The sequence below is a fragment of the Rhinopithecus roxellana genome, chromosome 1, assembly GCF_007565055.1.
Source record: "Rhinopithecus roxellana isolate Shanxi Qingling chromosome 1, ASM756505v1, whole genome shotgun sequence".
NCBI lineage: Eukaryota > Metazoa > Chordata > Mammalia > Primates > Cercopithecidae > Rhinopithecus > Rhinopithecus roxellana.
The window spans coordinates 32,724,854-32,737,047 of record NC_044549.1 but is presented as its reverse complement, the minus strand read 5'-3'; the positions used below and the strand labels follow the sequence as shown (position 1 = coordinate 32,737,047).

Here is a 12,194-nt window from a genome sequence, read left to right as displayed (position 1 = left end):
GAAGAGAGAGAAGAAGAAGAGCGAAGGAAAGAGAGAAAAAGAGAAAGGATAGCGAGATAAGGAAAACGAAAGGAGGGCGAAAGAGAGAAAAAGAGAGAACGAAGAGAGAGCAAAGGAAAGAAAAAAGAAAGAAATAAAAGGAGAACAGAAGAAAGGAAAGAAAGAACAGAAAGAAATATAAAGAAAAAGAAAGAAAAAGAGAAAGAAGAAGAAAGAAGAAAGAGAAAAAAGAAGAAAGAAAAGAAAAGAAGAAAGAGGAAAAGAAAAAGAAAGGATAAGAAAAAGATAAGACAAGGAGATAAAAGAAAAAAAGGAGAAACCACACGATCAAACCCCCCAACGATCGCCGCCGGAACACCCACCCGACCACGAAACTCGATTAAGAAAAGAAGAAGAAAGAAAGAAAGAAAAGAAAGAGAAAGAGAGAAAGAAAGAAAAAAGAAAGAAAGAAAAGAAAGAAAGAAAGAAAGAAAGAAAGAAAGAAAGAAAGAAAAAGAGAGAGAGAGAAAGAAAGAAAGAAAAGTCTTTCTACTTTTTTCTATTTCCTGGGTTCTTTATAATAAAGTTTTCTATTTAATCACAGACCAGAGTCCTGCCTCCCCCTCTGCCATTCCTTATCACTAGAGATATTGTGTTGTAAACTAAATAGCAGACCTTTCTTGTTTGCCTCTCCAGGATCTGTAGTGGTTACAGTCCCTGACCTTAGTTTCCTTTATCCTTCACCCTCTCGGGTGGGGAACCTTAAGGTGTTGCACAGTGTGGAGGCTAAAGCAACTCTCTTGGATGCTCATCTGCCATGCTGACTTGTTTTTTCTTTTTACTCTAGTTCCATGGAAGATTACATGTTGACTTCTGATTAACCCGAGTTCTGGGAATTACTCTAAGATTTGTACTTTATCTACTGTTACCTTAAATCCTGCCCTTGCGTCAAAACAACCTTGACCATAAATCCTGCCCATAGGAAGATTCACATAGCATTCTTGCCTCTCCCTGAGGGGTCGACTTCAATTCTCCTACACATTCTTTTCTTTAGTTTATGTGTCTTGACTCTGGGGGTGACAGCATGGAGATGCACCATCTTTTTTCGCAGCCACTGGGGACATGGCTTCTGTTCATAAGTCTCTATTAAATGTTTCTTTCTGAGAAACTGGACTTGTCAGCCTCTTTCTTTGACTTTTCAGCCTCTGTGGTCTTTGGGAGTAGGTTTGTACATACCTGCTCACTTTGAAACACATACAGTGATATTATGAATTTCGATGTTATTCCATTTGGAATTATTTTTGCTATTGTTCCCTTTTATTAGAAAAGATCGGTTGGATTTGATTAACTTTTTATGTCCTGAATCTGTATATTTGCTCCTTTCTCTGCAATGATAGCCTAACAAATCTTTGTAGCTATTAACTCATTTCAATCTCACTGCAGTTCAACTCATGGAACAATTGTTTTTGCTGAAGTTCACTTTAATATTATGATGATTTAATGAATCAAGAAATTTCTACTTGCAGAGTGCAGTGGAAAAATCATTGACTGTGAGGTCAGGCAGAACTGAGTTTTGAGCCCGGATTCAGCCCCTTTGCTAGCTAATATAGTTTGACTCTGTGTCCCAACTTAAATCTCACCTGGAATTGTAATTTCCATAATCCCCAAGTGTCAAGGGTGGGACCAGGTGGAGGTAATTTGATCTTGGGGGCAGTTTCCGCCATGCTGTTCTCATGATAGTGAATTCTCAGGAGATCTGATGGTTTTGTAAGTGTCTGGCATTCCCCCTGCTTGCATTCATTCTGTCCTGCTGCCCTCTGAAGAAAGTGTCTGCTTCTCCTTTGCCCTTGCCATGATTCTAAGTTTCCTGAGGCCTCCCCAGCAATGCGAAACTGTGAGTCAATTAAACCTCTTTCCTTTATAAATTACCTAGTCTCAGGTATTTCTTTACAGGAGTGTGAGAACAGACTAATACACTAGCCAAGTAATTCGAGTGCATTATTTACCTTCATTGAGAAGCAAACCTCTATTCTGAAAAGTAAGAACTCTTTTTTTTTGGTGGGGAGCGGGATGGAGTCTTGCTCTTGTTGCCCAGGCTAGAGTGCAATGGCGTGATCTTGGCTCACCACAACCTCTGCCTCCTGGGTTCAAGCGATTCTCCTGCCTCAGCCTCTGGAGTAGCTGGGATTACAGGCATGCTCCACCACGCCCAGCTAATTTTGTATTCTTAGTAGAGATGGGGTTTCACCATGTTGGTCAGGCTAGTCTCGAACTCTTGATCTCAGGTGATCCGCCCACCTTGGCCTCCCAAAGTGCTGGAATTATAGGCATGAGCCACTGCACCTGGCCGAACTCATATTTTATAAGCCAGTGTGTTAATGTAGGTACCATTCCTTGCACAGGGGATAGATAGCACAAAAAGAACACCCAGCAGAGTAGTTTCCAACCACATTTGCCTTTCTGGAACTATTGATAATGATATTGACCATTGTGTTGTATACTGACTGTCCTATATAAGTTCGGTTCCAAATTACACTCTTTTTAGAATTTAGTACTTGGATAAATTTTCTCTCTAAAAAAATGAATGTACTTTCATTTCTTAGAAAAGGCATCTTCATCTGTTTTCACCTTGGATCTGCAACTGTTGTTAAGGGGAACTGTGTAACCCAGTGTTTCTCTTTGTATCCTTGTTGCCGGGAAGCCCAGAGTCAAGCTTACCATTAAATTTTTGTGTAATGGTAATAAAGACTTTGCTTTCCTCTCCTTTTTAAAATGTTGATGTATTTTTATTCCAATAACCTTATCAAATACTTGGTTTTTACTATACATTCTCTAATATATATTTAAATATATAAAGTATAAATAGCATATTATTCAAATTAATACCAGAAAGTTAACCAAAACTAAGGTGGGAATCACTTTAACCTCATGGGGCATAATTTTTGTCTCCTCAAGTTTAGTGATTATCCCCATGTGCTGCACTATCTTTAAACAATTACAAGGTAGGTTCTCTAATTAGGAGAAAAATCTAAATCTGTTTGGAACATCTGATTAATTTCTGCATCAAATGTTCTCTTTCTGCCCTACCCCCAGTCTTTTCTGTGAGTTTGTATTGCGATCAGGCAGGAAAAGGATGGGGAGTGTGTGTGTGTGTGTGTGTGTGTGTGTGTGTGTGTGTGTGTGTGTGTCTTTTAGATTAACCTATCCTAGCTGTGTTATCTGGCTCACTTTTCTTATCACTTGAGGACCCTGAATTGGTCTACTTTGCCTGCATAGTGGGCTTAAAACAAGGAGTTTCTCTGTATCTTGTCTACTTATCATGGGAAAAAAAAAAACCAACACCTTATCAGCAGTATTCCTTGATACTGAAGAGAACTCAGCTTCTCTTCTATTGGTTTTCTTTGTTTTTCCTTTCATCTGAACTTTCATCATCCCTCCAGTTATACCATACCTTGATTTCAAATTTGTCCTTAATGTTATACATAAAGGTAATTATATTACATATAAAGATAATTATACATAAGGATTATTATAATATATAATCTTTATGTATATTAATTTATGTATATATAATATATATTACATATGATCTTTACATATAACATAATTATATTTAAATACATTTTATATATAGAGAGAGAGCGAGAGAGAGAGGGAGAATGCCACCTTGGGCAGGGATAGATGTCCACATTGATGTGTCAGATATACACAGACTTCAGCACATGGGAGAATTCTGACAACTGAGAGCAGGGGCCAGGATTCAGAACATGAGGAATGTTAAAACAAAGGCAAATTTATGAAACACCTACTCGGTTTTATACTGCCTAGCATATAACTGTAATGTGATAACGTAATATATACTAAAAAACAATGATACAGAAGAGTTCAGGTAAAGGGGTATCTGTGTCCAGTGAGTCCACCAGGGAAGACACTATATGTGAGTTTCATATTGAAAAAAAAAAGGTTGGGGGGCCTTCTAGGCAGAGGAAAGACCACGAACAATGCAGGAGGACAGTAAAGCCAAGGCAGGTTTGGGAAAGAGTGAGTAATACAGCCGCCTGAGCTGGGGAGGGAGGAGTAGGAGATAAGATCTAGGGTGCTGGGGCCAGATTTGAGGAAAGGGGAAAGATGGGGCTTTGAATTTTAGGCTTCGCATTGAATACCATTTTAATTATGTCATTTCCTTACTCTGAACTTGCACTGGCTCCTTGCCGCTGGACAACAGGAAGAGCCAGGGGCTGTGTAGGAAGTGGAACAACATGATTATATAGGCATAGGGTGAAAAAAAAATATGAGCTCCAACCACGACATTTAAAGACTCTAATAAAGCCCTACTGTACTTCCTGTATTAAACAAGGTGTCAGTTGCAAGTCGAGGCTGCTCAACTACGTATTCATTAGGGTCACAATTAACATATTAAATCTCTCCATCCACTCTAGACTGCCCTTTTTCTTTTTCAGCGTTAACATAACTCTGCAGTTACAGATCCTAAAATGCTCACAGAAATACACATGAACAGGCCCCTTTGGGTGTTGGGTCACTGATGGACCAGAAATTCAGTGACAATATTCCAATTAACTGGCTGTGTCTGCAGGGACTCAGAGCTACTTGCCTGACCTTTTTTTTTTTTTTTTGAGGCGGAGTCTCGCTCTGTCGCCCAGACTGGAGTGCAGTGGCGCAATCTCGGCTCCCTGCAAGCTCCGCCTCCCGGGTTCACGCCATTCTCCTGCCTCAGCCTCCCGAGTAGCTGGGACTACAGGTGCCCACCACCATGCCCGGGTAATTTTTTGTATTTTTAGTAGAGATGGGGTTTCACCATGTTAGCCAGGATGGTCTCGATCTCCTGACCTCGTGATCCGCCCGTCTCGGCCTCCCAAAGTGCTGGGATTACAGGCTTGAGCCACCGCGCCCGGCCTGACCATTTTTAATGTTCCACTTGCTGGGGACAATTTCATTGCTTTTCTCAGGAGAATCGCAAAGAACACTAGTACAACTCTTTTTTTTTTTTTTTTGAGACGGAGTCTCGCTCTGTCGCCCAGGCTGGAGTGCAGTGGTGTGATCTCTGCTCACTGCAAGCTCCGCCTCCCAGGTTCATGCCATTCTCCTGCCTCAGCCTCCCGAGTAGCTGGGACTACAGGTGCCCACCACCATGCCCGGGTAATTTTTTGTATTTTTAGTAGAGATGGGGTTTCACCATGTTAGCCAGGATGGTCTCGATCTCCTGACCTCGTGATCCGCCCACCTTGGCCTCTCAAAGTGCTCAGACTACAGGCATGAGCCACCGTGCCTGGCCAAAAACATTATTTTATAGCACTCAACTCTGACTGGAGATTTATGTTAGTGCTCAATAAATTCTAAATGGTTGTTTGAAGCATTTATTTCTGAGATACAGATGGTGATGTTATGACTAGTATAGTTCCTTTATTTATTTATGTATTTACTTTAAAGACAAGGTCTTGTTCTGTTGCCCAGGCTGGAGTATAGTGGAGTAATTATAGATCATTATAACTTGAAACCTGGACTCAAGCCATCCTCATGCCTCAGCCTCCCAAGTAACTAGGACCACAAGTGCATGCCACCACACCCAAATTTTAAAAACTTTTTGTGGGGGTGGGGTCTCGCTATATTGTCCAGGCTAATCTTAAGCTCCTAGGCTCAAGGGATCCTCCTGCTTCATCTTAGTATGGTTATTTTAGTCTCATTTGAATTTATGTCTATCCTCAAGAACCAAGAATTTCTTTTTAAATTTTTAAAATTTCAATAGCTTTTTAGGTACAAGTAGTTTTTTATTACACAAATCAATTATATAGTGATTAATTTTGATGTTTTAGTGCACCCATCATGCAAGTAGTGTACATTTACCTAATGTGTAGTTTTGTATCCCTAGCCCCGCCCCCCACCTTCTCCCTTTGAGTCTCTAAAGTCCATTGTGTCACTCTGTATGCCTTTGTGTACCCATAGCTTAACTCCCACTTATAAGTGAGAACATACGGTTTTCGGTTTTCCACTCCTGTTATTTCACTTAGAATAATGGCCTCCAGCTCCATCTAAGTTGCTGTAAAAGACATTATTTCATGCCGTTTAATGGCTGAATAGTATTCCGTGGTGTATCTATACCACATTTTCTTTATCCACTCATTAGTTGATAGGTACTTAGGTTGGTTCCACATTTTGGCAATTGTGAATTGCACTGCTATAAAATACATGTGCTAGTGTCTATTTTGCATAATGACAAGAAACAAGAATTTCTGAGTTACAAATATTCCTAAAGAAGATGATCAAAATTCACTTGCTGTGCTGTTCAAATGGAAAACAAAATAAGCTCTATTTAAAAGGTCATTCTCTTATTGATGATTTCCAGAGGTTGATTCCTAAGGTATTAGTATTATATTTATGAGCTTGACATAAGAATTTTCAGAACTTTGGCCTGGCACAGTGGCTCATGGCTGGAATCCCAGCGCTTTGGGAGGCCAAGGTGGGAGGATCATTTGAGCCCAGGAGTTTGAGACCAGCCTAGGCAACATAGCAAAATCCCTTCTCTAAAAAAAAATATTTTTTTCAATTATCCAGGCATGGTGTCATGGGCCTATAGTCTTACCTACTCTGGAGACTAAGGCAGGAGGATCAACTGAGCCCAAGAATTCAAGGCTGCAGTGAACTATGATTCCATCACTGCATTCCAGCCTAGGCTATAGAGTGAGACCCTATCTCAAAAAAAAGAAAAAGAAAGAAAGAAATCTCCAGAACTTTAACATGAGTATATGGATTCACTGTATCTTCAATGTTAATATTAAAGTTAGCTTTATAAAAGGCTTAGCAACCCATCAATTCACAAGGGGAAAGTCACGCATTGCTTGAAGCTAGGGCTATGTTCTGAGAAATGCGTTGTTAGGTAATTTTGTCATTGTGCAAACATCATAGAGTCCACTTACACAAAACTAGGTGGCATAGTCTACTACACACCCAGTCTATATGGCATAGCCATAAGAATGGCATAGCCTATTCCTAGGTTACAAGCCTATATAGAATGCTACTATACTGAATACTGTAGGCAACTGTAATATAATGGTAAATATTTGTGTATCTAAACATCTCAACACAGAAAAGGTAAGGTGTTGTGCTACCGTACCCATGTCACCAGATGATAAGACATTTTTCAGCTCCATTATAATCTTACAGGACCACTGTTGTACATGTTGTCCATCATTGATTGAAACATTATGCAGTGCATGACTGTATATGTCTAAAGGGAGTATTTTTCTCCCCACACCCCAAGCCTGTTGGCAGAGCTTTCTGGGGCTCTTCCTCTGTTTCTTCAACAAAAACCCCCGATAAGGTCTGAGATCCCTCAACAACTGGAGTGCTGGTTGGGGGAATCAAAGCACCAAAGCACTTGTGCTTTTTACTCCTCTAGTCTGCTGAGCATTGATGAGCAATGTAATCAAGACAAGCTCTGATGTGGTTTATTGTTTTCCTGTTGCAAAAGCTAGTTTTGTCCTGCAGAAGTTATCAAAGTGACTATTCAGGTGGAAAATTCCTTACACAGGCAATTATGAAGTGTCCCTAGTGGCCGGGAGGCAACATTACCCTTGATGAATAATTTACTGGTAATTAGTTCTCAAAAGAAAGTTTTATCTCTCATGGGCTATTAGCATTTTATGATAGATTCTCAATTACTTTGTTGAATGCTTTGATCCTACTGGAAATATCAGTCCCTTGTTTTTCATTCCAACTTCCACAATCCTCAGTACAAGAAGGAAGGAAGGTTTAGGAATATACATGGGAGAAGGTGAGGGTCACATACTGTTTACCTACACAGGGGTATCCCTTGGGCAGAGCAGACTTAACATGTCCTAATCCTTACATCATTATCACTTTCCCTCACATGCACCCCTCAGCCCTCCTTAACTGTAGTCTACAGTTAAGTAAAGGACACCCTCTTAGATCCAGTCATCCAACTCCCTTACTGGAAAACTTCTTCAATCCCTCAATTCTTCCTCAGCCCCTATTAGCAATCCATTGCCAAATCGTATAATTTTTACCTCTTAAACTTCTGTCAATAGTACTCTTCATCCCCTTGCCTTCATTTACTACCAGGTATTTCCCCACTTTTAGAGAGGGCCAGGAGCAAGTCAAGAGAAGATGGAACCTCATTAGTCCCAGGGCTAAAGGGACATTGGGTGTGCAGTAAGTAAGGCTCTCCCAAGGAAATGGAAGATGCAGAGCCTAAAGAAAAAGCTAAGATCCATATTTTGGAAAGAGGGTCTAGAAGTATCAAATCCAAGACTGTGCATTTGGCCATGAGAGGGGATGGGATATAGGGCAGTTGCTGAGTAATACTCAGTATTTAAAGCTTCCACTTATGGCAGGATGTGATGGCCAGGTGAGATGGGATGGGAGGATATTGGAATTGTAATAAGCTCCTAAATCAAGCCTCAATAACAGTACTTAAAATTTTAAGTTCTTTTATTAGTCTTTTTCCCCCTAATCTCCCGCACACAATTCTAAGCTGTATGAGGACTAGGATCTTTCTGTCTTGTTCATTGTCATATTTCCAGTGCCTCTAACAGAACTTTATACGTGACAGACACTATTAAATATTTGTTGAATAATTACATAAATTGGTCTTTACCAAAACTCTAATCTCATCACTCCAATGCTTAGAATTCTCAAAGCCTTTAGGATAAAATAAATCTGGAATCTTCAGATTAGCATGAAAACAAATAAACAAACAAACAAAAAATGTCATCTGGTTTCTCCAGGTTATTTCCCCACCTAATAGCTTGCCATTTCCTTCCTCCTCCTCCTGCAAGGAGGGAGCGTTCCAGTCACAGTAAACTGCCTGCAGTTTCACATTCATTTATCTCTTTCTTCATAACCACAATTCACGGAGCAATGGTTGCTTCAGAAATCACCCTCTCCGGGCCGGGCGCGGTGGCTCAAGCCTGTAATCCCAGCACTTTGGGAGGCCGAGACGGGCGGATCACGAGGTCAGGAGATCGAGACCATCCTGGCTAACACGGTGAAACCCCGTCTCTACTAAAGAAATACAAAAACTTAGCCGGGCGATGTGGCGGGCGCCTGTAGTCCCAGCTACTTGGGAGGCTGAGGCGAGAGAATGGCGTAAACCCAGGAGGAGGAACTTGCAGTGAGCTGAGATCCGGCCACTGCACTCCGGCCTGGGAGACAGAGCAAGACTCCGTCTCAAAAAAAAAAAAAAAAAAAAAAAAAAAAGAAATCACCCTCTCCGAAAAGCTTTCTCCAAATCCATGACTGGTTTTGGTTAGATGTCAAAGTATTTTACATCATCATATTGCAATGTTTCTGTTTTATTTTCCGTGTCTGCTCAAGATATACACTCCCTACGATTGCAGAATTCCCAACCAACCCCATAATAGAGCAACCGAGTAAGATAATTCCTTAAAATCTCTCTCTCTCTCTCTCTCTCTCTCTCTCTCTCTCTCTCTCTGTGTGTGTGTGTGTGTGTGTTCTATTGGTTCTGTTTCTCTGGAGAGCCCTAACACTGGTTTTTCTATTTTAACTTCTTGTGTCTAGAACTTAGCACAATGAGTAAATGAAAAATTAAATCTGGTTTGGAATCACCCTCCCTTAACACAAGAAGACTTTGCAGTACAGAGCTGGTCAGCTGGTCAGAAGGAAATACTAATGAGATTGGCTGAAACTAGGTAACCAAGCTTATCCCTCAGCTCTCTGGTTACTTGATCATCTGAGGCATAATAAAAAATAATGAGGAATATATACACTGTATAAGCCTATTTATTCTGTTTGAGTGCCAGGGGAAAGCTTTGCAAAGATTTCAACCAGAACCGCAAACCCTGTGAATTGGGAATAGTTGTGTTGGAGCCTCCTCCCTCCTTAGAGGTGTCAATATCAGCTACTCTGCTAGAGTCTAAAGGCTTGGTGTCTTTCTCTATGCGTCCTGTCCCACCCTTTCTTGTGCAGGCTTTGATTTCTGAGTGAGTGATGAGTCACTGGGAAAGACCTCCACACCAGCTGCTTGGGTCTTCCCATCCTTCAGCATCTGGCTTAAATAAAACCTCAGTATATGTCTTCAGTGAGGTAAGATACGGTGACCTGTGAACAAGCAGGTGACCAAAGTTCTGGGTAAGAATTGCCAGCCTCAGGCTTTCTTCCCCAGTGATTGCTGGACTCCTGGGTTTTTACTTGAAAATGCCAGCTCATTCTCGATATGTATGATGGAGTAAGAACTTGTAAATATGTACTGAAAACCTCTGACAATAAAGTTCTCACCAAAATGTTGCACATCACCAACTCCATCTTCCTTGGGCACCTCTCTCTGGGTATCATCCTCCTCCATTGGGATCTTCTGCTCAATCTCAAAGGATAAACTGAGATCAGTGCCAGCCTGCACACAGCAAGAAAAAAGAGGTACCATGATTGGAAAGCTGAACTGACCTCTGAAAACTCAAGGTCAATAGAACTTCATCTGTTGAGCACAGATGTTGAACATCCGGGGAAACTAACTGCTGCTAGAGTTGAAAAACAGACGTCTTGGATCACCCTGTTATTTCACTGCTATCTTCCCTGTAAAACAACAGAACTTCACCACCAGCAGCACCACTAACAACAAAAGCACACTTTTGTCTACAATAGACAAATTCTGGCAAACGAGTAATGGACAATGCTTAAACCAAAAGAGGAACCAGTTTCTTAGCATAGTTATTTCTTCTTGGCCATGTTGCTGCTTATTTTCTGTTTTTCATCCCATGCTTATTATTTACCTGTCACCCTGTTAGGTACTTTGTCTTTATTATTTCTTCTAATTTTCACAAATCCCAAGTTATAGGGAAAGAAACCAGTGTCTTTGTTCTCAAGAGCTTCCCAAAGAGTTCCTGACTTTAAGTCTGGCTTCCTACAGCTGACATGTCTAATATTCTCTGTAGACATAGGGGAGCCCCAGGAGATGACCTGGTCCCACTGTCATGTAAGTAAGGGCCCCCATTTGTTGTACACCTAGTGTGCCAAATATTGTCCCACTTGATTCTCACAATGTCTCTAAGGCTAAGTGCTGTCAATTTTTTATTTAACAAATGAGGAGCCAGAGACTGAAGATGAATAATTAGAGAGTTATCAAAAGTCACATAACCAGTGATGTACATTACCTAATGAGGTAACAGTCACCATCTCCTATTCAAATGCTAAAACATACCAGGTTTCGTTTATATTGCTCTTGGTATATTAAGGAGAGTGAACCTTAATGGTGGCAGAATTGGAGGTAGAAAGATAAGTTAGAGGTCTATACAATAATTCAGGGGAGAGATGCTAAGAAACTAAACTAAAGGCATTTATGTACAATAGTGAGATGCAGACTGTATGATATACCTGGGAGGTAAAACGCATCAAGCCAACATGATTTATTGATTCTAGAAGGTGGGTACAGGGGAGAGAGGGTTTGATTTGGGTAAGTGATGGATGATAGTGCCATTATCTACAAACAGAAATACTGGAAGTAGAACGGATGTGGAGTGAGGAGGGGAATTTAATTCTGGATGTGTTGAATTGAAATATATCTGTAGGGCATCCAAGTGAAGTGCTGGGTAGAGAACAAGACTAGAGATGCATAGTTGGAGGATGCAGATCAAGACAAGTTTTTTTTTTTTTTTTTTCCAAAATGGGAAGGAGCAAGGCAAACTGCCTCACAGGCTGAGAGAGATGTGAAAGATCTAGGAAACAGAGAGATTAAGTGACAGAGGAATGTGCTGGGAGAATAGAGAGAGGATGAGGTCAAGAACCCAGCTGGAGTGTTGGTATTGACTAGAATAATCTCTTTTTATTTCAAGAGAATGGGTAGTGAAAGCAGGTAAGGGTAGATGCCAATATAGGTCAACAGGTATGTGACAGGAAGGTTATAATTAGAGGATTTTTACATACTGAGGGCCTCATTTTTGTCCATGAAGAACAAGGCCAAGTCTTCCACTGAAAGTCTACCAGCATGAATATTATTTAGGAGATAACTGCTGAAATATAAACTTCCGTAAGTTATACTTAAAAGAAGCTTTAAAAACTTTTGTGCTATAAGCAATACCATCAAAAGAGTGAAATGAGAGCCCACAGAGCAGGATAAAATGTTTGTAAATTATATATCTGATAAGGGACTTGCAGCTAGAGTATGTGTAAAACTCTTAAAATTCAAAATACTTGGCAAAGCATGGTGGCTCACTCCTGTAATCCCA

General features: G+C 40.6%; 1 protein-coding gene across 2 annotated transcripts in view; it reads right to left on the bottom strand.

Annotated features, from left to right (window-relative positions):
- PHLDB2 (pleckstrin homology like domain family B member 2) overlaps nucleotides 1–10,329 on the bottom strand; it is a 122,197-nt gene extending 111,868 nt beyond the window's left edge. For both annotated transcript variants that reach the window (XM_030940849.1, XM_030940852.1), the window contains exon 1: nucleotides 10,252–10,329. In XM_030940849.1, the coding sequence (XP_030796709.1) occupies nucleotides 10,252–10,318 (67 nt within the window). In that variant the 5' untranslated portion in view covers nucleotides 10,319–10,329. The remainder of the gene's footprint in view (nucleotides 1–10,251) is intronic.
- Between the last annotated feature and the right edge of the window lie 1,865 nt (nucleotides 10,330–12,194).